The following is a 25,267-nucleotide window of genomic DNA, read 5'->3' as shown; positions in this document are numbered from 1 at the left end:
TCCCATTGCCCTAGCCACCGAGTCCGTGGTGTCCAGTCCTGATTGTATGACCTGCGTCGCCGCAGCCTGAGCATCCATGAGGAGTCCTTGCAAGTCTTGGGGCATATCAGGCAACACCGCTTTAGCTGCATCCATGATAGCATGAATGTATCTACCCAGGATACACGTGAGATTTGCTGACTTTAGCGCCATGCTGCAAGACAAGAAAACCTTCTTTGCAGACTGCTCCATCCTTTTGGATTCCCTGTCGGATGGCATACCAGGGAAGGAGCCAGGAGCAGACTGCGATGAACAAGACGCTTGTACTACCAGACTCTCCGGAGACGGGTGTTTTGAACTCAGGGTCCCCTGGAGCCAATCTATACCTTCTGGCCACCGACCCGTTCACCGCCGATGAACAAACAGGCTTTTTCCAGACCTCGACGATGGGATCCATAAGAGCTTCATTAAAAGGCAGCAATGGATCCGAAACAGCAGTGGCAGGATGTAGTAGCACCTCCGTCAGGATATTCGTCTTAACCTGGGAAACAGGAAGCCTTTCTGATGACAGAATGAAAGAGGCTGCCTCCTCGGTATACTCCCCTGGCGAGGCTAAATCCCATTCCGGGGAAGTATCCAGCCCACTGGCAGTGTCTAACCCCTGAAAGTCACCCACAATCTCCCCTTCCTCAAGGAGCTGTCTCCGGTATTCTCTTTCCTCCAATCTGAGGGCCTTCTTTCAGGAATGCAACTTTGCCTCCAGCCCCGGCGTCGACAAAGAGTTGGCCGATGTTGAAGAGCGGTGTCGAGAAGGTGTCACCACTCTATCACCGTACCCATCCGACGCCGGAGATGGATCCATCGGCGCCGTGGACAGCTGATCTCCACCCATCGACGCCATCAGACTTCGGGACGCCTCCATCTGGACAGACACCGGCGTCGAAGGTCTTTTCACCGACATAGACGGCTGCACAGCCAGTACTGGCGCCAGACTAGCGTCCCCTACCGGACAGAATGGCATGAACGGCGTCAGTCTATAATGAGCCGGAGCGCCCAAATTAAATGCCAAGGGACCAGTGGGGCCAGCCAGCGCACAACCTCCCGGTGCCATGCTCTGAAACATGGCAAAACATGGCATTAAGGAATGCCGCTGGATCCGACCCCGGAGTAGGATACTCCTGTGGAGCCGGACCCGGATCCTGGACATCCGGATGCACCGGTGAAGAGTGAGGACTCTGAGGCCCCACCACCTCAAAGACTGACGGCGCCGGAGAAGTCTGCGGAGTCGAAGGCTGAGGAGTCACCATCGGACTGACCTCCCATGACTTATGGTGCTGAGCAGATGGAGACCTCGACCTCGACCGGCTCCCTCTGGAAAGACGCCGGGAATCGTGATGGCGCCGCTACCCATGACTCTTCTCAGACTTCCCCGACGAAGATCTTTGGTGACTCCCCTTCTTTTTAGCCTTTGCTAAAAACAACTTGGCTTCACGCTCCTTCAGAGCCTTGGGATTCATATTTTGGCACGAACCACACTCCTGGACGTCGTGGTCCGAGCTCAGACACCACAGACAGTCGTTATGGGGGTCAGTGACTGACATCCGACCTCCGCATTCTCTGCAAGGATTGAACCCGGACTTCTTCGGAGCAGACATTCCGAAAACACAAAGTATCCCTTTCAACAGCAATCGAGACAAGAGCTGGAGAAATAACAGTTATCGAAGGCACTGAAAAAGGGGAACTGATGTCAGCACGCCGGCGAGGACCTCTTACTGCCACGATGACATCACACGGAGTCGCGTGGAGTCGGGCAATTGTGACGTTGACGTGCAGAGCTGGAAAGAAGTTTCCGTCGAATGCTGCACATTGAGGGAAGAATTCATTAGGTGAGAAATCCACAGGTAGTTGTATCCATCAGAAATAACATGTTTGTATGCATCTAACAATCCATCTTGCTAACCCTTGTTTTGATATAGGATTGCCTCTATGTAGTTGTTGAAAAGCAACAAAAAATTGTTTTGTTTTTCTAAATTCTTTAGTTCTGTCTATATAGTACATAAGAGCTCTTTTTGAGATCTAGAGTATGAATAGCTCTTTCTGCCACAGAGCCTGCTGTGGAAAGAAGACTGGCAATTCCACTGTTTGGTTGATGTGAAATGGAGATACTACGTTTGGTAGAAATTTTGGATGTGTTCTAAGTACAACTTTATGTTTGTGTACTTGGAAAAAAGGTTCCTCCAGAGTGAACGCTTGTATTTCACTAACTCTTCTTAAAGAAGTAATAGCTACAAGGCAACCTTCCATGTCAAAAATTGAATTTGGAAAGAGTGCATGGGTTCAACAGGTGGGCCCATGAGTCTGGTAAGTACAATATTTAAATTCCAAGAAGGAACTGGTGGTGTTCTGGGTGGAATAATGCGTTTTAATCCTTCCATGAAGGCTTTAATAACAGAAATTCTGAATAGAGAAGTGTGTTGAATAGTTTGTAAATAAGCAGATATTGCAGAAAGGGGGATTTTGGTGGTTGAAAAAGCTAAATTTGATTTCTGCAAATGAAGTAAACATACAATAGCTTGTATAGATGCTGTAAGTAGATCAGTGTTTTTAGATTGACAGTAGACAAATCTTTTCCATTTATTCGTGTAGCATTGTCTAGTAGTAGGTTTACATGCTTGTTTAATTACTTCCATACATTCTAATGGAAGTTTTAGGTAACCAAATTCTATGACTTCAGGAGCCAAATCGCTAGTTTGAGAGCATTGGGGTTTGGGAGCCTGATTTGACCTTTGTTCTGTGTTAACAAATCTGGTCTGTTTGGGAGTCTGTAATGAGGTACTACAGCCAGATCTAGGAGTGATGTGTACCAATGCGGACGTGCCCGGGTTAGGGCTATGAGTATCATAGTGAGTGATGTTTGACATAGTTTTCGGACCAGAATGGGAAGGGGGGGGGGGGGGGGGGGGAAGTGGAGCGTAAGCAAATACCCCTTACCAATTGATCCATAGAGCATTGCCCCTGGATAGGGGATGTGGGTGTCTGGATGCGAATTGATCTATTTCTGGGGTTCCCCACTTTTGAAAGTACTTTTGAAGTACTTGTGGGTGAATCTCCCATTCGTGAGTTTGTTGGTGATTCCTGCTTAGGAGATCTGCCAGCTGATTGTCTAGCCCTGGAATGTATTCTGCTACTAAGTGAATGTGAATTGCCCATTTCCATATTGTTTGGGATAGTAGGGACAGTTGAGATGAATATGTCCCACCCTGTTTCTTGAGGTAATACATGGTGGTCATGTTGTCTGTCTTTATTAGAACAGTCTTCTGTTTGAGAAGAGTTTAAACGCCCTTAGAACAAGAAATACAGCCAATAATTCTAGGTGGTTTATGTGAAGCGGTTTCTGTTTGGGATCCCATTTCCCTTGAATGGTATGATTGTTGAGAAGAGCTCCCCAACCTATCATTGATGCATCTGTTGTGATTATGGTGTGAGGCACAGGATCTTGAAATGACCGCCCCTTTATTAGATTGCTGAGATTCCACCATTGAAGGGACATGTGTGTTTGGCGGTCCATAAACACTAGATCTTGAAGTTGACCGTGTGCCTGAGACCACTGTTGTGAGAGGCAATGTTGTATGGGCCTCATGTTTAGCCTTGAATGTAGAACTATGACTATGCAAGATGCCATCATCCCTAAAATGTTCATGATGAATCTTAAAGTATATGGTTGATTTGGCTGTATGTGTGGAATGACATTTTGGAAAGCTTGTATCCTTTGTGTATTTGAATATGCTAGGGCTTTTAAAAGTATTTAAAATAGCACCTAGGTAAGGTTGTACTTGTGCTGGTTGAAGGTGTGATTCTTTGGTAATTGAGAGTGAACCCTAGTGTATGCAGGGTTTGTATCACATACTGAGTGTTTTTGGCATTGTGTAAAATTGCTTGATTTTATTAGCCAATCGTCTAGATATGGAAAGACATGAATGTGTTGTCTTCTTAAGTAGGCTGCTACTACTGCTAAACATTTTGTGAACACCCTTGAAGCTGTTGTTATGCCGAATGGCAAAACTTTGAACTGGTAATGGTTTCCTGCTATGACGAACCTTAGGTATTTTCTGTGAGCTGGATAGGTGGGTAAATGGAAATACGCATCGGAGGTCTAAAGCAGTCATGTAATCTTGTTTTGAAGTAATGGAATTACATCCTGCAGCGTTACCATGTGAAAATGTTCTGACATGATGTATAGATTGAGGGGTCTGAGGTCCAAGATGGGCCTGAGCGTGCAGTTTTTTTGGGGAATGAGAAAGCATAGTGAGTATACTCGTGTACCCTGTTGAGAATGTGGGACCAATTCTATTGCTTGTTTTAATAGCAGAGATTGTACCTCTTGTTGTAACGGAACATTGTGTTCTGGGAACAATTTGTGGTAATGCAGTGGAATGTTTGGAGGGTTGGAGATCAATTCTAGGCAATAGCCATTGCGGATAATTGATAGTACCCAATTGTCTGTGGTGATATTTTGCCAAAGAGAGTGGAACTGCTGCAGTCTTCCCCCCACAGGAGATTTGTGGGGTGGAGGGGTGGGAAGGAAGTCACTGCTTGGATGGTGTAGTGGCATGCTTTGAGTCTTGGAACTTGCCTCTGTTTCTAAAATATTGACCTCTGTAGGACCTTCTAAATCCCCCTCTTTGATATTGTGTTTGTTGTCCCTGCTTTGCCTGGGAGGTGGAAGCTTCAGAGGAATGTGGCTTAAATCCTCATCTAAACCGTGGCCTGCGAAAGGAGGCCTCTATATGGTGTGGTATAAAGTGTCCCCATTGCCTTTGAGGTATCCGAGTCTTTCCTGAGTTTTTCTATGGTGGTGTCCACTTCAGGCCCAAATAAATGCTTTTTATCAAAAGGCATGTTATGTACTGCCTTTTGAATATCTGGTTTAAAACCAGGGGAGCATAGCCATGCATGCCTTCTAATTGTAATGGCAGTATTAACACTCCTTGCGGCTGTATCAGCAGCATCAAGGGCAGACCTTATTTGATTATTACTTAAAGCCTGTCCTGTTCAACACCCTGTTGTGCCTTTTGATGCTCTTTTGGGAGGTGCTGTATGAGTTCTTGCATCTCATCCCAATGGGCTCTATCATACCTGGCAAGAAGTGCTTAAGAATTCGCAATTCACCATTTGTTGGCCACCTGTGCGGCTACTCTCTTGCCAGAAGCATCATACTTTCTACTTTCTTTATTAGGAGGCGGAGCTTCTCCTGATGACTGGCTGTTAGCTCTTTTTCTAGCCGCACTACTACTGAATCAGGAGGGACCTGATGTGTGATGTAGTCTGGATCTGTAGGGGCAGGCTTGTATTTTTTGTCAATTCTAGTGGTAATCACTATAGCTTTGATAGGCTCATTAAAAATTTGGTCTGCATGTTTGACCATTCCAGGCAACATTGGGAGACACTGGTATCTAGGATGAGTGGAAGACAGAGTGTTGAATAACCAATCTTCTTCCAGGGGTTCAGAGTGCATAAGCACCCCATGGTAAGCAGCTGCTCTAGAAACTACTTGAGTGTAGGCAGTAGTGTCTTCTGGTGGAGAAGGCTTGGATGGGTATAGATCAGGATCATTGTCTGGAATGGGATCAGGATCATACAGACCCCAAGAGTCCACTGTAGCTCCATGCAAGTATAGTGAGTGTGTTGGAGAAGGCAATGGTGGTGGACTATTTTGAGGAGGCGAAAAAGAAAGCTGTGGAGAGTGAGGAGGAGAGACAGGGAGAGGTGGTGGTTTCTCCTTTAGTTTCTGAAACTTTGTTGGTGATTGAATAGAGTCTCATTCCTCTTGAAAGGCCAATCTTTCTTTTAGTCTTTAAGGAGGTGCTGTTAGAATTCTGCCAGTCTCCTTATGTATATGGATTCTTGATCGTCTTTCATCCATAACCTCCAATATTGGCTCAATCTCAGTCTCTTCTTCAGAAGGTATGTGATGTTCTTGTATGGGCTTCGAGATTTGTTTAAAGTTTACTCGAAAGTCCTTGTTCCTCTGTGTATGAGGATTTTTTCGGTTCCGATGTTAGAATCTTTTTTTGGTACCGAAAAAGAAGTCTGGTGTTTCGGTTCTGAAGCAGGACGTCGAATTTTCAACTCTGAAGAGTGAGGACGCTTACTGGAGTCCAAGGTGGAAGTTTTAACTGACATGCTCAACTCCAAAGTGGACAGAGGATTGGCCTTTTTTTCGGTGCCGATCCCGAAGGCCGGTTGCCAACAACCTTTTTCAGGCCGAACCATGGCCTTCCGGCAGTGGTGTACCCAAAGCCTTTAACTGCTGTTTTTTATATATGGTCATAGGGGCAGGCGTACTCAGGTGCTGGCCAGCAGTGATGGGTCTCATCTTCCGATTCTTGCTCGGAGTCAGTGTCTCGGATGGAGGCTGCTGTCTGCGCTTGCTCTTCCTCCATGACGTCGAGATGTTCAGTGCTTTTCGATGTCAATTCTAGTCTTCAGGCCCTGCGATCTCTTAAAGTCTTCTTCGATCGAAATGATCGACAGGCTTCGCAATCTTCTTCTTGATGGTCCGGAGAAAGGCACAAATTACAAACCAGATGTTGGTCTGTATATGGGAACTTGGCATGGCACTGAGGGCAAAATCGAAATGGAGTACGATCCATCAGGCTTCCACGCGGTAGGCCCGAACAGGCCCGAGTCGGGCACACGCGCCCTGAAGGGCGAAATGAAGATTCCGACGGTACTACCGGTTCGATACTAGAGGGAAATTGCGATCGAAACAATACAGACGATTAAATAGGCTTTCTAAGGTTTTCCGATTTGAAATCTTGACGCAAGAGGAAACCCGTCCAAACCCGACAGCGGAAAGAAAACAATCTAACAATGGAGTCGATGCTCATGCACACTGTAACCGAGAGGAGGAGTCACTCGATCCCGTGACTCCGAAAAGACTTCTTCGAAGAAAAACAACTTGTAATACTCCGAGCCCAACACTAGATGTCGGAAAAGATATGCATAGCATGTGTATCTGCAGCTACACATGCCATTGAATATATATATATATATATATATATATATATATATATATATATATACACACACACACACACACACACACACACACACACATATACATGCACACACACACACATTTTTTGATCATGCACCACTGAAGGTCCTAATCTCCTTTGTTCGAGACATGTAAATTGTCAGTCACCACCAGTGCTGGGCTCACTGTAGCTGAAGGTCTTATCGCAGAGTTTGAATGTGCCAAAACACATGAGGCCAAGAGACCAGAAGAACTATGCAAGATAGAACAAAGGCTCAAGCCAGCAACACTGGAATTGTAGTCTGAACGTCCCAGACTCACTGGTGGGGCAGAAAGATCTTCTAAGCCATAGCGTCCAGGATTGGGCCAATTAAGGAAATCTCCTGCGCTGGTCAAAGATGAGACTGCAGGGTAGAAAGCAACAAAACTGCCTTCAGTTGGTCCGAAACTAGGCAAGGTGATGTTGCTTTTAGAAGTCAGCAGTCTACATACAGGAATACATCCATCCATCCATTCCCCACCTGCGAAGAAGGCACATGACAAACACCTTTGATTCTGTGAATATTCACAGATTTACGGTAAGGTCAATGGAAGGTTGAGGGCATGGCAATGGTCCATCCCCACCTTAAACCAGAGGTAATGTCTATGGAACTGCAGGATTGGCAAATGAAATTATACATCCTGCAAGACCAAGTACACCATCCAGTCTCTAGGACAGAAGGCAGACAGAACCTAGTTTAGAGTCAGCATTTTTATTTTGTCCTTTCTCTGGAAAGTATTCCTCCTCCACCCGAGTTATGGCATGTTGTGTGTGTGTTCTGGAGAATTTCAGTGGTTGTATTCATTCCAGCACGAACCATAACGCACTTTTAAAACTTGTTTTTTTCAGTGAGAATATGAATGCACATGCACAGGAACTTTCTGAAGAAAAGGTGACACTCCTAGCACAGCCGACCACTTGTTGAGCGACAAGAGCGATGCATTTTGGCTTCACAGAAGCCATTGTCCTGTTATTGCCGAGCTAATACCCACCTGCAAAGACAAAGCGGCTATGTGAAAGAAAATGCAACAGCATTTGGTGAAAACATGCAGAAATTAGTGTAATAATACAGTTGAGATGTCAAATTGGGGATAACATGCCGAAATCTGATAACGACCAGGTAAAATCACAGTGACACTGCTCAGTATCAGTAATACAATGTGCGGTATTACATTGCCACTTATAATCTGGACTATTTTTATTCATATCCTCTGTATAATAAGTCTCAGATCTTTGTCCTTTATGCATTCTTCTTAGTAAGAATCTTAAATATCTTGCTTCCCCACACAATGTTCGTATGTGAATATATTATCTTACTTTTGTACTGTTTACCCAATATTTAATAATATCCACAATTTCTAATTGTTCTTCACTTAAGTGTTTACTCTGTTGGTAAACCAATCCATCACAACCTCTCTAATATCTGTTTAGTTCATTTCAGGTGACACCATCAGTAGATAACTAGTACAAAAGCTGTGTTGTAGTTTATTAACCCCACTCAAGCAGCATTTTTGTTAGTGAAAGTGCATCAATCACACCTACCTTTCCATAAAGTAATAGCTAATAGCTGGTGCAGCTTTGGATCGCCAAGTTTCCCTGATCCACCTCGAGACCATTTCAACGCTCTGGACACAAATGCTACTCTCTCAGGCGAGTTTGGATCCATCAGGCTAAACAATTTTGCCAGGTTTTCTAGAAAAAAAAAAAACAACAACATCGTACTCAAACAATCAGCTAACACTACATTAAGGCATTGGCCACCATTTCCTTGCAATGCATATCCTTACCCCTTTCAAGCAGCAGTTCATTTTATAACAAGAATTTGCAATGCAATAGGTATCGCATATTTCAAACAAGTTGTCATCTTTTGACAACAGCGTCCACAACCAAAACAAAAGAAAACAAGAGAAGAAACTGAAAAGATGACCTGGCAAAATAAAATAAAGTTAGCTTTAAAAAAAAAAAAAAAAAAATACAACACCGCATAGGTGCGTTTTTGCCAGTCACAAGCCTTCTGTTTGCAGGCCATTCAAAGGTAAAAATAAAAACAACAAATAGTACCGTGATCATGTCTGGAGCAGCGGACCAGCACTAAATAAGTTGCATGAATTAGTGCTTGATCCCTGCTTTACACACAGAAACCGAAGTGATGCCAGGCTTGCCTTGACGAATTACGAGGCTGTGAAGAAGAGTGCTACACAAACCAACAAATGGTGAACGACAAGCGGGCTCCAAGCCCTTTATTGTACTTAAGTCTCACATACAAGACGCATGCGCTTGCAGTCTCGATCCTAAAAACCATGAACACTGCAGAAAACCTTTAAATATACCATCCCATTAGTAATATTATATATAAAATATATAAAAATATAAATAAAACCTTCGCCAGTAGGTACTTATAGTTAGGATTTAGTTTCCATAGAAAGAGCGTTTTTAGGCACGCCTCTATCTTTGGCACCATTTGACAAATCTTCACAAACTTTTCAAAAAAAGTGTTCTGATGATTCTCGTTGTTCGTGGAAAGTTTGGGTGAGATCCATCAAGCGGGGGCTGAGAAAAGGGGGTGGTGGTGGTGGGGGGGGGGGGGGGGGGCGAGGGATGTGAATCAAGCATGTTGTCTTTCCCAAGTTAATTCCCATAGGACATTTAGGCATAACTACAGCCCGAACCACTGGACAGAATTATACTAAATTAGACAGTAAGCTAACTTTTGGTACTCTGACCATGTTTTTGCTTATTTGGTGGAATTCTGTTCAGTAGTTTGAGATATTAAAGGAAATCCAAATTTGTATATCTGGCCTCGCGAATAATTCGTGAATATCTGCATATGCGAAAAGAAGCGTTGTAATTGGCTGATCACAACCTGACTAGAGAGTTGATACCGCCATTTTATTTCACGGGACAAGGTCTCCAGGGGTGAAAATCTTCATTGAAAGTGGCATAAAGGGTCAGGGTGGAGATACCCTGACCCCATGGGTGTGATATAGGTGTGTTTTAGGGGCAAATTATGGGTTTAAAATGATATTTGCAATTATGAAAAAATTTGGAAGAGAATCCACAGTCTCATTAATACACTACTTCATTCACTTTTACATGCACTCAGAGACTTATGTGCCCCCTCACTCATCCACTTAGACACTTATGCCCCCCTTATACCCTCATGCACCCACTCACAGACACACTCAGACACTGATTCACCCACTCACAGACCCAGTAAGACACTTAGACAACCACTTAGAGCCCCACACACCCAGTCTCAGACCCACTGAAACCCTCACATCCACTCACAGGCCCACTCAGTCCCTCACACATACACTCAGACCTTCACACACCCACTCACAGACCCACTTGACTCTCACACCCACTTACCGACTCACTCAGTGACATCCATTCACAGACCCACTCAGACACCGACGGACCCACTCACAGACCCACTCAGACACCGACTGACCCACTCACAGACTCACTCAGACCCTCATGCACCCACTCACAGACCCTCATGCACCCACTCACAGACCCACAGTCCCTCATGCACCCACTCACAGACCCACAGTCCCTCATGCACCCACTCTCAGACCCACAGTCCCTCATGCACCCACTCACAGACCCACAGTCCCTCATGCACCCACTCACAGACCCATTGAGACCCTCACACACTCACTCATAAATCCACTCACTCTCACACACCCAGTCACAGACTTACACAGACACCAACACATCCACTCACAGACCAACTCAGACCCTCATGCCCCCACTAACAAATCCACTCAGACCCTCATGGCCCCACTGACGGACCCATTGAGACCCTCACACACCCACTCCTAAATCCACTCAGACTGTCATGCACCCAGTCACAGACTTACAGACACTAACACATCCACTCACAGACCAACTCAGACCCTCATGCACCCACTCAGACCTATTCAGACCCTCATGCACCCACTCACAAATCCACTCAGAACCTCATGCATCCACAAAGACCCACACAGACCTCACACACCCAAAGACCCACACAGTGATGCACCCACTCACAGACCCTCACACACCAATCCACTCAGACCCTCATGACCCCACTCACAGACCCATTCAGAGCCTCATGCACCCACTCAGAATGATGCACCCACACACACACACACTCAGACATTCATACACACACTTGGAGACCACTCAGAGCCTCATGCACCTACTTATAGACCCACTCGGACACTGACGCACCAACTAAGACACTGATGCACACACTCTCAGACCCAGACAGAGACTCTCACAGCCACTCTCAACCCAGATACACCCTCTTACACCTATTGTCACACCCAGATAGACTGCGGCCAACTCCCTTTGGCCGTGCACGGCGGTGGTTGGATTAACATATAGTAATTAAAATTACTATACATTAAAAAAATCATAGAAATCCACTGGAAAAAAAAACAAAGGGCACAGGGACGTTATTGTTAGGAAATATAATTCAAACAAGCATTTGCAATGCAATAGGTCTCAAGTTTGTGTGAGTTAGAACAATTGGCATGGTAAATGCATAACTGGACTTTTCTTGCCACATAAATTGGTCATAATTTGGTCTTTTCCTGCCACATAATTCCCATGGCCCTGCATATAGCTAAAGCACTTCCAATTACCTTCTTCCTCTATCTGCAGCCTGCAATACAGACACATTACTTAGATTTTGGAAGAGTTGACACTGTCTGATCATCTGAAATATGAGTGAAGTTGGAATGTGACTCATTGTGCTGCAATGATTTCACATGGCATGCTATCTTGAAATATTCCACTATCAGTGAAGCGGAGCCTCGTGTGTACTTGACAGAAATGGAAAGTACAGTACACTACACTATGGAATTAAAGAGTATGTATGGTCAAGATCACTCTCCTGAGGAAGCCTGCAACTTGGTGACATCATACTTCAAGGACTTATTACAAAGCTGTATTCTCCGTTCAGGTCATTGGTGTACTGTGTGAAAATTGTTGTGACCTATCTGACAGCTGAGTGAAGTGTTGGCATCTAGTCATATATTTCCTAGCACAAGTTGGGTTTTGGGGTGAGAGAGGTGTCCATTGGAAGGGCTGCATAGTGCAGAATAACAGAACACAAGGCATATTACTAGCCGGAAGTAGCAGCAGGTGGGGGTGGAGCCATGGTGCAGCAAGTATGCTATTTGAGAGCTCGGATATGTTTTCTGTGTATTAAAGAAAACTTGTATAATGCAGATTCGAGACATTCACAATATTAAAACAGTCTTTTATGCATTACTAGATGTTAGTTTTGAGTGACTATCGCTATTAGGTGTTGTTGCTGTTCAGCTCAACTGTACTCATTGCATCAGTCTCAGAAAGATGAAATGCAGAGACATTCCTACTGGGATTTTATTTAGTCAGGCAAACTATAAACTACTCCAGAGCTACCAGGTAATTCAATATCAATAGAGACCATGAGGCTTATTCAAAAGCCCCTTGCGCCACAGGTGCATCACTTTTCCTGTGGGGAAAAGTGACGCACCGGCGGCGCAAGGGGCGTGTTAATAAGCCCCTGTGTGTACTATGCTGGGTGTTCGGTTAGCACAACACGGCACACAGGGAGTGTAGTCTTGCTTCAGCTTAACTGTATGGATGCATCTGAAAATAACTTTTTTTTTAAAAGGGCTGCAAATATTGTGCCTAGATGACGCCAAGCGATCTGAGGTCGCTAGTCCAGGCTATGGAATAATTAAGCACATTTAAACCAAAATACCAAACAAAAAAAAAAACAAAGTAAACAACAATAAAAGCACCATACGAAACAGTATGAAAGTCACTTGTAGCGCACAAAACACGCTGAGCTGTCTTCAGGCACTACTCCGGGCTATGACTTCTTTTGCTATTTTCTTCTGTGATGTACCCATTTGTAAAGCATAAGGTTTGTGAGTTTATTGAGGCATTATTATTTTGTGCAATATATTTCTATGTATTTGTGAATTTTTATATAGCGGCAGACATTATCCAAAGGTTTGCAAGCACTTTACAGTACAACCAGGTCATCAGTGAAACTAAAGGTTACATCATCTTAAAATATTGCTACATTTAGATAAAGTACACACCAGACAAAGAACCTTAAAGGAGAGGTTGGGGCCTAACGGCCAGAGCAGCATACTTTGGAGCTGGGGGGAACATGTTTAGAATCTCAGCATCTGCTCATCAAAAGTGTCCTTGTGTTATGTAACCAGTAATCATATAAAGCGCTGCAATAACTTGGAGTCAAGTTTGCACTATATAACACTTAAAAAAAAAAAAGAAAAAAACTAAAGTGAGCCAATACCTTTGTGCAGAGTTCAAGATCTATAACGCAATGAGAGCGAACAAAAGCGTTCAACAATGACGTCGTAAACATGAAGGACGGCATCCACTTAGCAGCTGCCGTTCTGATACAGAGCAGAAGCAAACAAAACAAGCCCTTGAGGAGAGACGAGAAACTTGTGTAAACGTCTAAACAGAGCGTTTTTCTTTTTATGTTAACAGAATGAAAAGTTTTGGAAGCTTTTTTGCTTTGCATTTCAACAAAGCTCTAATGAGGTTAACAATAGCAGAGCAGCCTGAGAAGATTCATGGCCCCAATAAAGGAGATAAGCAGTGCCCTGTGCTCAGATGTCTGACGGCTGGCAGGAAGGTGGCCTGGAGGGAGAGACTCCAGATGCAAGGCTCTGCAAGGTTCACATCATTGTTTCTAGGCTTAGCTACATTCTACCAGAAAGGGTATATTGTGGCTTTCGTGAGCTAAATGTTTTGTCACAGGGTGTTTTTGTAAAATAAGCTTATTTTAGGAGCCAGAGGTAAACGAGGACAACACTGGAATAAATCCAAAACAAATGTCAGCAACATGGGAGGACAGCATGTTGCAACAAAACTCAGGCAGCTAACAGCTTAAAACACCCACAGTGAAAAATAAGCAACCAGGAAATAACAAAAAGGAGTCCACCACAGCAACAGATTAAAAAAAAAACAAAGTGGAATAATACAGTATTTGGTCACTGCACTGAAACAGAAAAAGGAGGGAGAAAAAGGCAGAACTAACCACTAGAGAGCAAGACTTTTTAAAGGACACTGAAACTAACAAATGAGATCAATTTGAGCCATAATAAGTATACTAAAAGTATACACTAGGTTAAACGCAAACACTCGACTTAAAAAACACAGAAATTCACTGAAAACCCCCCAAAGGTTACAGGGACATTATAGTTAGAAAATAGAATTTTAAAAAACCTTTGAATTTTTTCCAAAGAATTTCTGAGGTTAGAGGGACATTATAGCTAGGTTCTGAATTTACTTCCACAAAACCGGGGAAATTCAGCAGTTATAGTTATCTGAGCTAATTTTAATTTGCGTCCCTGTAATGCACCTCGTATGACATCACATATTACATCACTCACGACATGGTCAGTGATATCACGGAGGACATCTAAAATGACATTACAGATGAGGTAATCCGCAGAACCACTCTTACACCCAATCATACTCTTACACAAAACACCTAGATCACCACACATACAAATACTAAAACACTCAATGACAGAGCAAATCAACTACTGTCACACACCCATTCACACAACACTAACTACCCACTCACTCACTCATGCATACATACATACATAACTATGCTTTAACCACCCTCATACAATCATTCACACACCAACTCACAGCCCAATACACCACTGACACACCCATTCACTCACCCATACAGGACTCACAAATCTACTATAAGAACAAATTACTTACTTTCGGTAATGCATTATCTGGTAGAGACTATCTAGCTGCAGATTCCTTACTTTTGAATTCCCTTCGTCAGCTTCGAATCCGTTATTTTGCTGAGCAGTACCTGTGACGTCTTGGTCGTCTATAAAGGCATCACCCTGGCGCGCATACATCAGTTCTTTTACCCACAAACTTCCACACCAAAAGTGCCAAGTCATGAATAGAACCAACAGTTCGTCTGTGCAAAACTAGGGCCCTAAAAGAGATACACTCTAACCCTACTAGATATATTCGCAGAGCGGGGAGGCATGGGTGGGTGTAAATAATCTGCAGCAACATAAAGTCTCTACAAGATAATGAGTTACCGAAGGTAAGTAACTTGTTCAGTCTAGATAGAGACTTCTAGCTGCAGATTCCTTACCTTTGAATAGATACACAAGCCATAACCTCCTGGCAGTGGGCTGCGGATAAATCTTCATCACGCTAAAAAAGTCCTGCAGGACCAAACAAGCAAAGTGTATGCCCCTTCACACCAGATTGTCCAGGCAGTAATGTTTTGCAAATGTGTGCAAGGATGCCCACATTGCTGCCAGACCGATATCCAGGACTGGTACACCCGAGCTAGCGCAATGGTAGCAGCTTTACCCCTGGTAGAATGAGCCCTCAAGCTCTCAGGAGGCTGCTTCCTGGGCAATGCATAGCAGATCTTAATGCAGAGACTGACCCACCACAAAATGGTTTGTGTTCCTGCACTGCCGCCCCTTCTTTGCTCCCACGTACCCCACAAAGAGTTGCACATTCAACAGGAACTCTTTTGTGCAGTCAAGGTAGAACCACAACACTCTTTTTTGGTCCAGCCTGTGGAGTCGCTCTTCCTCTTTAGAGGGATGCGGTGGAGCAAAGAAGGTGGGCAGGGTTATGTTCTGACCCAGATGAAATGGGGTCACCACTTTGGGGAGGAAAGAGGCATGAGTTCCGAGAACCACCTTGTCTGAAAACATGGTGAGATACGGTAGCTTGGATGAAAGAGCCTGCATCTCACTCACCCTCCTGGCAGATGTTATTGCCACTAAGAAGGCTGTCTTGATGGTGAGCAGCCGTAGGAGACAGTTGTGTAAGGGCTCAAAGGGAGCTCACATATGAAATGTGAGGACCAGACTGAAGTCCCAATGGGACATAAGGGCATAGGGGGAAACATATGTACAAGCCATTTGAGGAATCTATGTACAATGGAAGATTTGAAGACTGATCAGGCAGGCGAAAGAATGCCGATAAGGCAGAAAGACGGACCTTGAGAGTACCGAAGGCAGAACCCTGCTGGGCAAGGGATAGTATAAAGAGAAGGATATCAGAAAGAGAAGCAGAAAGAGGATCAATAGACCTTTCTGTACAATAATAGACAAAGCATTTCCAACGGCAGGGATATACCGTTTTAGTGGAGGGACGCCTGGCTGCCAAAATAACTTTACAGACTTCAGGAGGAAGGTCAAAAGCCATCAACTGAGGCGAACAGATCTAACCAAGGCTCTCCTCACTGCTGAAAGAGTCCTTGCGCCACCTCTGGGTGGAAATACCACTTGTGATCCGCTAGGCACCAATGGCTGAGTTTATCCGCACTGTCGTTCTGAGAACCTGCCAGGTGTTGAACTACCAGGATTATGCCCTGCTGTTCCAGCCATGTCCAGAGACGCAAAGCCCCTTGACATAGGGTCCACAACCCACATCCCCTGTTTGATGCAGTACCACATTGTGATGGTGTTGTCCGTGAACGCCTGCACTATTTTCCATTTCACAACAGGAAGAAATGCTTTTAATGCCAGTCGGATCGCTGGAGCTCCAGTAAGTTGATATTGAGTCCGGACTGGGCCGGAGACCAGAGACCTCTGATCTCCACCGCTCCCAGACGGCCGCCCCATCCCAGAAGTGATGCATCTGTCACTACAGTGAGATCTGGCTAGGAAAAGGAGAGGAGTCTGCCTGACCTAATCGCAGTTCACTAACCACCACTGCAGGACTTCTGCAGTACCCTCTGAGATCTGAACTGTGTCGGTATGATTCCCCTGATGCTGCTCCCAGTGGAACTTCAATTCACACTGCAGAGCCCTCATATGCCATCTGGCATGCTTGACTAACAGGATGCAGGAGGCCATGAGTCCCAACAGCCTCAGAGTCTGCCTCACCGAAATCCAGGATAGAGGCTGAAATATTGGTATCATAATCTGAATATCCTGGACTCGCTGCTTAGAAGGGTAAGTCCGAAACAGCACTGTGTCCATAACAGCTCGGATGAAAGGGAGCTTCTGAGAGGGAGTCAGGTGTGACTTCAGCACGTTTATAGTGAAACCCAGCAAATGCAGGAGGTCGGTCGTACTCTGAAGGTGGGTGACAAGAGCCTGGGGCGTAGGAGCCTTCAACAGCCAGTCTTCGAGTTAGGGGGAAGACTGAAACCCCCAACCTGCGCAGATGAGCTGTTACCACCACCATCACCTTGGTTAACACACGAGGGGCACTGGTGAGACCGAAGAGGAGCATGGTAAACAAAGTGCTCGTGGCCCACCTTGATCCGCAAGTAACGCCTGCGAGCAGGCAGGATAGGGATGTGAAAATACGCATCCTGCAAGTCCAACGCAACCATCCAGTCTTCTTGGTCTAGGGCAGACAAGACCTGAGCAAGAGTGAGCATCTTGAATTTCTCTTTTTTGAGGAAGAGATTGATGTCCCGCAAATCCAGAATGGAGTGAAGTTCTTCTTGGGAATCAGAAAGTAGCGGGAATAACAACCACTGCCTACTTCGGACTTTGGGACCCTTTCTATAGCTCCCTTGGCCAAGAAAGCCATAACTTCCTCGCAGAACAAAATTAAGTGATCCTCCATCAGCTGTTCTTTTAATGGAAGCATAGAGATAGGGAAGACTTGAAGGGGAGGGAATGGCCCTTCTGTATTATTTGCAAGATCCATTTGTCCGATGTTATGGACCAACAGTGAGGGAGATGAAACTGAATCCTCCCTCCAACTAGACGTGTATGGTCTTGCAGAATCATACTAGGAGGACTTGGGCCCTGCGGAGGAGGAGGGCTGGGTTGTGGCCAACCTCTGGCTAGACCCTCTGGGTATAAAGGTACCATGACCTCGTCCTCTCACTGGATGCTGAGATGATGGAGGACGGTGGCTGATTTGAAGGTGTAGTGGTACCTCACCCCTTCCGAAGCCTAGAACGGCAGACTGCTGGCGAGCTGCCGCCAAAAGCCTCAACAGTCTGGCCATAGTCCAAGAGTCCTTGAATCACTCAAGCTGCCTTTTCTCCAAAAAGGTGTGAGCCCTGGAAGGGCATGTCAATAAGGTTTGTGTTGACAGTCCCGAAAAGCCAGAAGTGCAAAGCCAGGCGTGGCATCGAAGGGCCACTGTGGATGAAATTGCCCTGCCCAGCAAGTCATGTCCAAACCACACCAAATCATAAACTTGGCTGGGTCTCTCTCATCTTCAACAGCTTGAGTGAGAGTGTCCCGTACGCCCTCCGGGACCTTGGTCAGCACCTGTGCCACTGTATCGCATACAGTATGGGAAAAACTGCCCAACAGCATGAGGTGTTTACAGACCTCAATGCCAGGCTGGAGGAAGAAAACATCTTCTTACCAAGCTGATCCAGCCTCTTTAATTCCCTATCCGGGGGAGCAGAAGGTATGGCATCATGGGAAGTGGAGGCCTGGACCACTAAGCTCTCCGGGGTGGGGTGATGGATGAGGAAACTAGGGTCCGTAGGAGCTGGTCAATGGAGGCGGCCAACTGTCCCGTTTACAGGCACCCATGTACTGGGTTTGGACCACGTCCCCAGCAGGACATCAGTGACAGCTTCTGTAGGAAGCTTGCCTGGTGTGTGCTTAAGGTACTTAAACTTTATTCCAGGTCCAGGTATCCCCTCTTAGTGAAGTGTAGGCAGTGTCTAGAAGCCAGGCTCTCTGGCCTGGCAGCCAAGGCTTATCTAGGAGACATGCAAAGCTCTTGCAATACAACTGTAGGCACACAGCACTTACACATATGAAAGAAAACACTCAGCTGTACAAAAATAAAGTTACTTTATCGTTGGAACATAATAACACAAAACACTAGAAGGGCTACCTTCCAATAGGAGGTAAGTAACACACTAAATATATACACTAGTAAACATTAATATGCATAGAAAAGGTTAGAAAACAGTGCAAACTGCAGTAACCAATAGTCACCCTAGGGGGAGCCCAAGCCATATACTAAAACAAAATAGAATGCGAGCAAAGGACCCCCAGCTAGGTAAGTGGAATGTGTATAGGGGAGCTGGGAGTACTGAAAAAACACATAGGAAACAAGGTGGCAGAACACAGGGACCCTCTGGAGGAGCTCTGAGCACCACCCTGGGGTGGTGATGGACAGGGGAGTGGTCACTCCCCTTTCCATTTTCACGCCAGAGCAGGGACTGGGGTTCCTGAACCGGTGTGGACTAGCTTATGCACTAAGGGCACCAAATGTGCCCTTCAAAGCTACCAGTGGCTTGGGGAGGCTACCCCTCAAAAGCTAGTCACACCTATTTCCAAAGGGATATGGTGTTATCTCCCTCTCCCAAACAAAATCCTTTGTTCTGCCTTCCTTGGCTTGATCAGATCAAGCAGCAGGAGGGAGGAAAACGGTCTGAGGGGTGGCGGCAGCTTGGGCTACCGGGAAAACCCTGTAAGACTGATGGTAGCAATGATGGGGGTCTTGTAGGGAGCCCCCAGATATCATACTTCCAATACTTGCAACATTGTTGGGGTAGGAGTCCGACGCGTTTGATACCAAACATGCCCAGGTTCGGAATTACCAATATGTAGCTGGACGTAGGTCGTGACTTGTGTCCAGTACATGCATAAAATGGCATCCCGCACTCACAAATTCCAGGCAAATGGGCCTGGAGTTTGTGGGGGCACCTCTGCAATGGAAGGGGTGCTCTCACACACAGATACCTGCAACCTGCCCTCTGGGCTGAGAAGGCCTCCCATGGGGTGACACAGTGACCTGGTGCAGACTGCAATGGCAGGCCTGCAGAACCCTTTGCATGGGCTCCCTATGGGAGGCAGAATAACTGCTGCAGCCCATAGGGATCTCCTGGTATCCAAATACCATATACTAGGGACTTACAAGGGGGGGGGGGGGGGGGGGGGGGCAGAATGTCAACTGTGGGAAGAAAAAGGTACAGTTACCAAGTTAGAAGGGAGAGAGTATAATCACTGGGGTCTTGTGAGCAGGATCCCAGTGAACACTGACAAACAACCCAAAAAGTTGGGGTAACCATGCTAGAAAGATGCTGCTTTCCTACAGCTTTGTTGAAGGGTAACATCGGTTCCCATGTGGAAACTCCCAGCTGAAGCACCTCTGTCAGGATGTTAGTCCTGACTGGCACCATAGGTAACTCAAGGTCCAATACCTCGGCTGCTCTACACACCACCGTAGCCACAGAAGGAGGTGAAAGCATGCCAGTACCTGGAGAAGTACCCAGGCTACTGACTTCCCCTAGATCCTCATACCAGTCCTGCTCCAATCCATATTCTAAAGGGTCCTCAGACCCCTCCCATTCCTCACATGTGCCTGGCTGTTTGAAATAAGCCTCAGGCACTCATCTGGGACCAGTCGTACGACTTCGTTCTGGCTCCGGATCATCCGGAGTGAGGGTGAGGCTCGCACCATCGGTGGGCGCCGGCTGTAGGGGAAGCGTCGACATCGGGACCGATGCCGGAGGTCGACTATGTGGAACCAGGGTCGATCTGGATCTGATATCAGATCCTGGGGTCCCCATTGGCGTCGGGGCCAAAGCCACCGACGTGGAATTCGATGGGGCCCCTGCCAACCCCGCAGGGCAGCCCTCTCAAATATGAGGCACGTGGCTTCGTAAAATTCTTCAAATTGAGTGACGGTTGTTCCAGCTTCCAGATTTGGGTGGGGAGGCAGGTGAGAGAAGGGAGGTGCAGAGTCGGCCCTGGCATCGGTTCCGCGGAACCGTGCATGGAATGTCGATGTTCTTGAGTCACCTCGTCGGCAAACGGGCATGGCAAGGTTGAAGTCCTTTTGGACTTCTTTTTGTGCCTCTTCCCGAGTGCCTAGAGTGCGGAGATGATGACCTGGGGGCTCCTGGAGCAGTCCTGCGACCTCCTCCTCACACCAAACATCGACTGCTGGGTTGCCATGAGTTTCAGACCGCTCTCTCAAAGCTTTCGGGGCCCAGGCCCAGCAGTCAGAGCACGACTTCGAGTCACGGTCTCTGTCAAGGCACCAGAGACATACCTGGTGGGGGTGGGTCACCAACATGGCACGATGACATGCAGCACATGGCTTGAACCCAGTCTTCCTCGAGGACATCTCGCACAGATGAAAAAAACCTTAGACAAAAAAGGTTGATAAAGGCCTGCCAAAACAAGGCAGAGGGTAGCTCAATCCCAGACCTGCACTTAACTGGCACAGAAGGAAAATAACTGACGTATGCGCACTGAGGTGGGGCCTTTATAGACGACTGTGACATCACAGATGGCTCAGACTATGCCATGCGGAGCTGAACGCTGCCTGCAGGTTCGAATGACGCCACCAGATGGCGCACGCAAGGTACTGCTCAGCAAAAAATTCCGGATTTGAAGCCGACGCCAGAGAATTCAAAGGTAAGGAATCTAGCTAGAATTTTCTATCAGATAATACACATAATCACAGACATATCCACTCACATACAACAAAAACACACCCATGACCTCACCCATACAGTTACACAACCACTTACCCAGCAATATAAATACTATACACAGCCAATAACCCATACAACTCCAACTCCCAGTCACCAATGCATACTACACTCACTCACCCACTTACTTACCCAAACAGCCACTCATACTCTTTATTATGTGTACACTTTCTCACACATAACACTTACTGTACCACACAACAAGTAACAGACCCACTTACCTGTGGATACAGCCACTTATAAAGGCATTCCCTCATCTATGTTCTCAATATCAGAGAGAGAGTTACACACTTACACAGTTGCTGAAACATACAGGCAGTACTCTCACACCCATTCTCTCAGCTATACAACTACTCAGACACCCACTCACTGTACCAATGCAGACGATCGCACAGCCAATTCCTCGTACATACACCTAGCAACACATCCACTTAGGGTTTCATACATAAACGAACAACCACTATCTCACCAATACAAGCACTCACACCTTCAGCCATACATACAAATAACCACTTAAAGATATTGGATGACGTCAGTGATGTCACTGACAGTCATCAGTGATGTCACCCACTAGGTCATCATTGATGTAATATGTGATGTCATAAGCAGTGCATTATAGGGCCACAAGTTATAGTTAGCTCAGGTAACTGCTGGATTTCTCTGGTTTTGTGGAAGTATATTCAGGACTTAACTATAACGTCCCTGTAACCTTTGGTTTTTCAGTGACTATAAATATTTTTTTAGATGAATACTGATACTGAAGTTTGACTAGCTTTCTTAAGCAGACAAAATGTGAGTGTCACTCTGCTGCAAGAAGCCTACCTCAGAAAACACAGCACAGACTTTGCAAAAAAAAGTGTCCATCCCAGACACACCTTGCACTCCTTCCACTTGGAGGTTGACCTGAAGCATTACTTGATGTGGTCTGTCGTGAGGAGCTTCCTGTAGAGATCAAAGATTGTTTTTTTTCTCCTTTTAACAGAAATACTGAAAGAGTGGATAGTAAGGATACTTATGGGAGGCCTTCGATGTGGTCATTTGAAGGGGCGTGGGCTTGTTTGTGTGCGTTTGGGGGGTTGGGGAGGATATTAATGTTGTTATGTACACACCGATCTTGGCTAGAAAGGGGGATACTAGACTTAGACCGGCAGACAAGCTAGATCCTAAACTTGGCAGACAAACTTCTCAAAATAAGAGCTCATAACCAGGTGGTGGTGCAAGAGATTAAACATCTTATGAAACTCACCTAGGCTAGATCATACGGTGAGGGTACGGGGGTGGGGGAGACCAGGTAGGACACCCAGGCAGGACACTGGTAGACATGATTAGGAAATCATGGGCTGCCACTGACAGCGCAACAAAACCCAAGCAATGTGATCGACATCCAAGATGCCGCAAACATACTCAAAGCTTTTACCAATTTCTATGCTGATCTATACACTTCTAAAATCCACATAGATAATGGTCAGTTAAAAGGCTGCCTGGCTAAGTGAGGGCCTAGTTAGGACCTTGGCGGAGGGAATTACTCCATCCCAAACGTGACGGATATCTCACCTGTCGTGTTACAAGTCCCATTATATTCGATAGAACTTGTAAAACAGCAGACTGGATATCCGTCAGTTTTGTTATGGAGTAATCCTCTCCGCCAAGGTCGTAATCAGGCCCAGAGTATCCATTGCAGTCCACCTCTGTAGAGAAGGTAGTATCGACAATACAGGGCATGTCTTAATAAAGCAGACAACCTAACCATGTGAATTCTATAAAATATATAGCTCATTATTAGCCCTTCACCTGCTGTCTGTCTTCAATGAAGCATGTGAGAAGAAGGTGCTCTTTCCCTTGCACCATGAGACTATCCTTGCTATTCTACTTAAGCTGTGTGAGCAATTAAATGGATGAGTCATGTAGGGCTCTATGGTTTATTAATAAGAACACCAAAATACTAGCTAAAATCACTTGGGAAAAGGTTCATGTCAACCGTGGCAGATCTAATATTTCCAGATCAGTCTGGATTTGTTGCGACTAGATCTACTCCGCACAATTTGCATACTATTTTTGCTTAAGTAAATCAGCTCGACCCAGAGCTGCAGGCAGTGGCGGAGCTGCTAGATTCAGATTAAGCTTTTGACTCTTGAAATGGCCCTTTTTATTGACTTTTCTTCAGAGGATGGGCATGCCAGCATGTTCTAATGCACTAATAGAACTCCGGGAAAGCATTCCCACAGCATGAATCCAAGTTATTGGGATGGTCTCAGACACTAGAAATATAACTCACCTCACTACTCTGGGATGTCCATTGTTCCCTATATTATTTGCTCTTGTGGTGGAACCACCAGCCTTTAGACTAAGGCAGTGAAACTCCTAAGTTGCATTCAACTTCACAAGCAGAAAGCTGATACTAGCCTTATACGTTGATGCCAGGGTTTTATATATTTGAAACCAGAGGAATAATCTGTCCTCGAATACAATGGAACTCGTCAAGTTCATTGCATTATCAGGTCTATGCATTAATTGGAGCAAATCTCTCATATTCCCCCTTACTGTCTGCATACAACATTGTTCATATAAGTGCCCACTTCAAAGAAGTGCACACACCCTCAAGTACTTACATGTGTGGATTAATCAATATCTCTCTAGGGTTGTACAGATCAACAATGAATCTTGTCGAATCTTTAAATGGAAATTAATCATTAGTCAACTCTGCTGCCCCCCTAAACTAGGAGAATCGTGCTGATGAAAATGGTTGTTTTACTTAAATTTCTTTATCTTTTCCCCTGAATATTGCTATAGTGCTGCCAAAATATTTTAAGACACTTAGATCTCTAATGGTTAAACTGGCATGGGGGAGCAAACAGCCCGGTCTTTGCTAAGTACTTATTACACTGCCATATGCCCCGGGCACATTTGCTGTTCCAGACCGGGGGGCCGGGGAGGCAGTGTGATTGAGCCACCTGCCTCTCTTGCTACCACATGTTGCTATAGAAAAGGATAACACATCCTAAACACCCTTGCATGTGGGTTGGAATGAGAATTAGAGGCAAAATTGTAATGCATTTTGTTCCCCGTTCCCTCAGCCCCCAAACGCCCTCCAACCTTTACCTCTTCTGCAACACCCTATGTGCTCACTCCAACATGCAACGCGAAGAGAAATCCATGTCTACGTCACTCACCCGAATGCCCAACAATCTAGAGCAAACAGCTGTGCCCAATAATTACAGTAATGTGAGCTTTTAATTCTATTGCTTACATTTTGCCAGCACAACTAAAATAAGCACCTTAGTGTAGACGTATAGTACCTGCTTAATAATTTAGACTGTATTGTCAATGGGAAAATGTAGAAGGATCTAAAGTACAGTTAATAACCTTGGCTGATGAAGTATTGTGTGCTCATGTTTATTTTACAAACAATATCCTGATATACAACAGAAACTGGGAGAAGATAGAATGTTAAGTATACCTTAAAATAGGTGGCTGGAGAATTATCAAATGCAAACACTTAAACCGCAAAACACATGCTCACACAATGGCTCAAACTCATGACCTTCAGATTACAAGACCAAAGCTCTGCCCCCTACGCTAAGGTGGTTCTAAAAACACAAGTCTTCCAAGTCTCATCTGAGGTAGATCATTAGGCACGTGTTCCCATTCAACAATAAGATAACTATATAGACATTAAAGTTAACACAGGGACCTATGAGTGCATCCCAGACTATGTGCACATTTGTTTGCTATTTATAAAAGATTT

General features: G+C 45.4%; 1 protein-coding gene across 1 annotated transcript in view; it reads right to left on the bottom strand.

The window, feature by feature from the left end:
* GET4 (guided entry of tail-anchored proteins factor 4) overlaps positions 1-25,267 on the bottom strand; it is a 114,260-nt gene that overhangs the window by 39,532 nt on the left and 49,461 nt on the right. The window contains exon 4 of the mRNA XM_069209855.1: positions 8,601-8,750. Coding sequence (XP_069065956.1) covers positions 8,601-8,750 — 150 coding nt within the window. The remainder of the gene's footprint in view (positions 1-8,600; positions 8,751-25,267) is intronic.

The sequence above is a fragment of the Pleurodeles waltl genome, chromosome 10 (genome assembly GCF_031143425.1).
Source record: "Pleurodeles waltl isolate 20211129_DDA chromosome 10, aPleWal1.hap1.20221129, whole genome shotgun sequence".
Lineage (NCBI taxonomy): Eukaryota > Metazoa > Chordata > Amphibia > Caudata > Salamandridae > Pleurodeles > Pleurodeles waltl.
The sequence above is the reverse complement of the archived record's forward strand: the minus strand, read 5'-3'. Positions and strand labels throughout refer to the sequence as shown.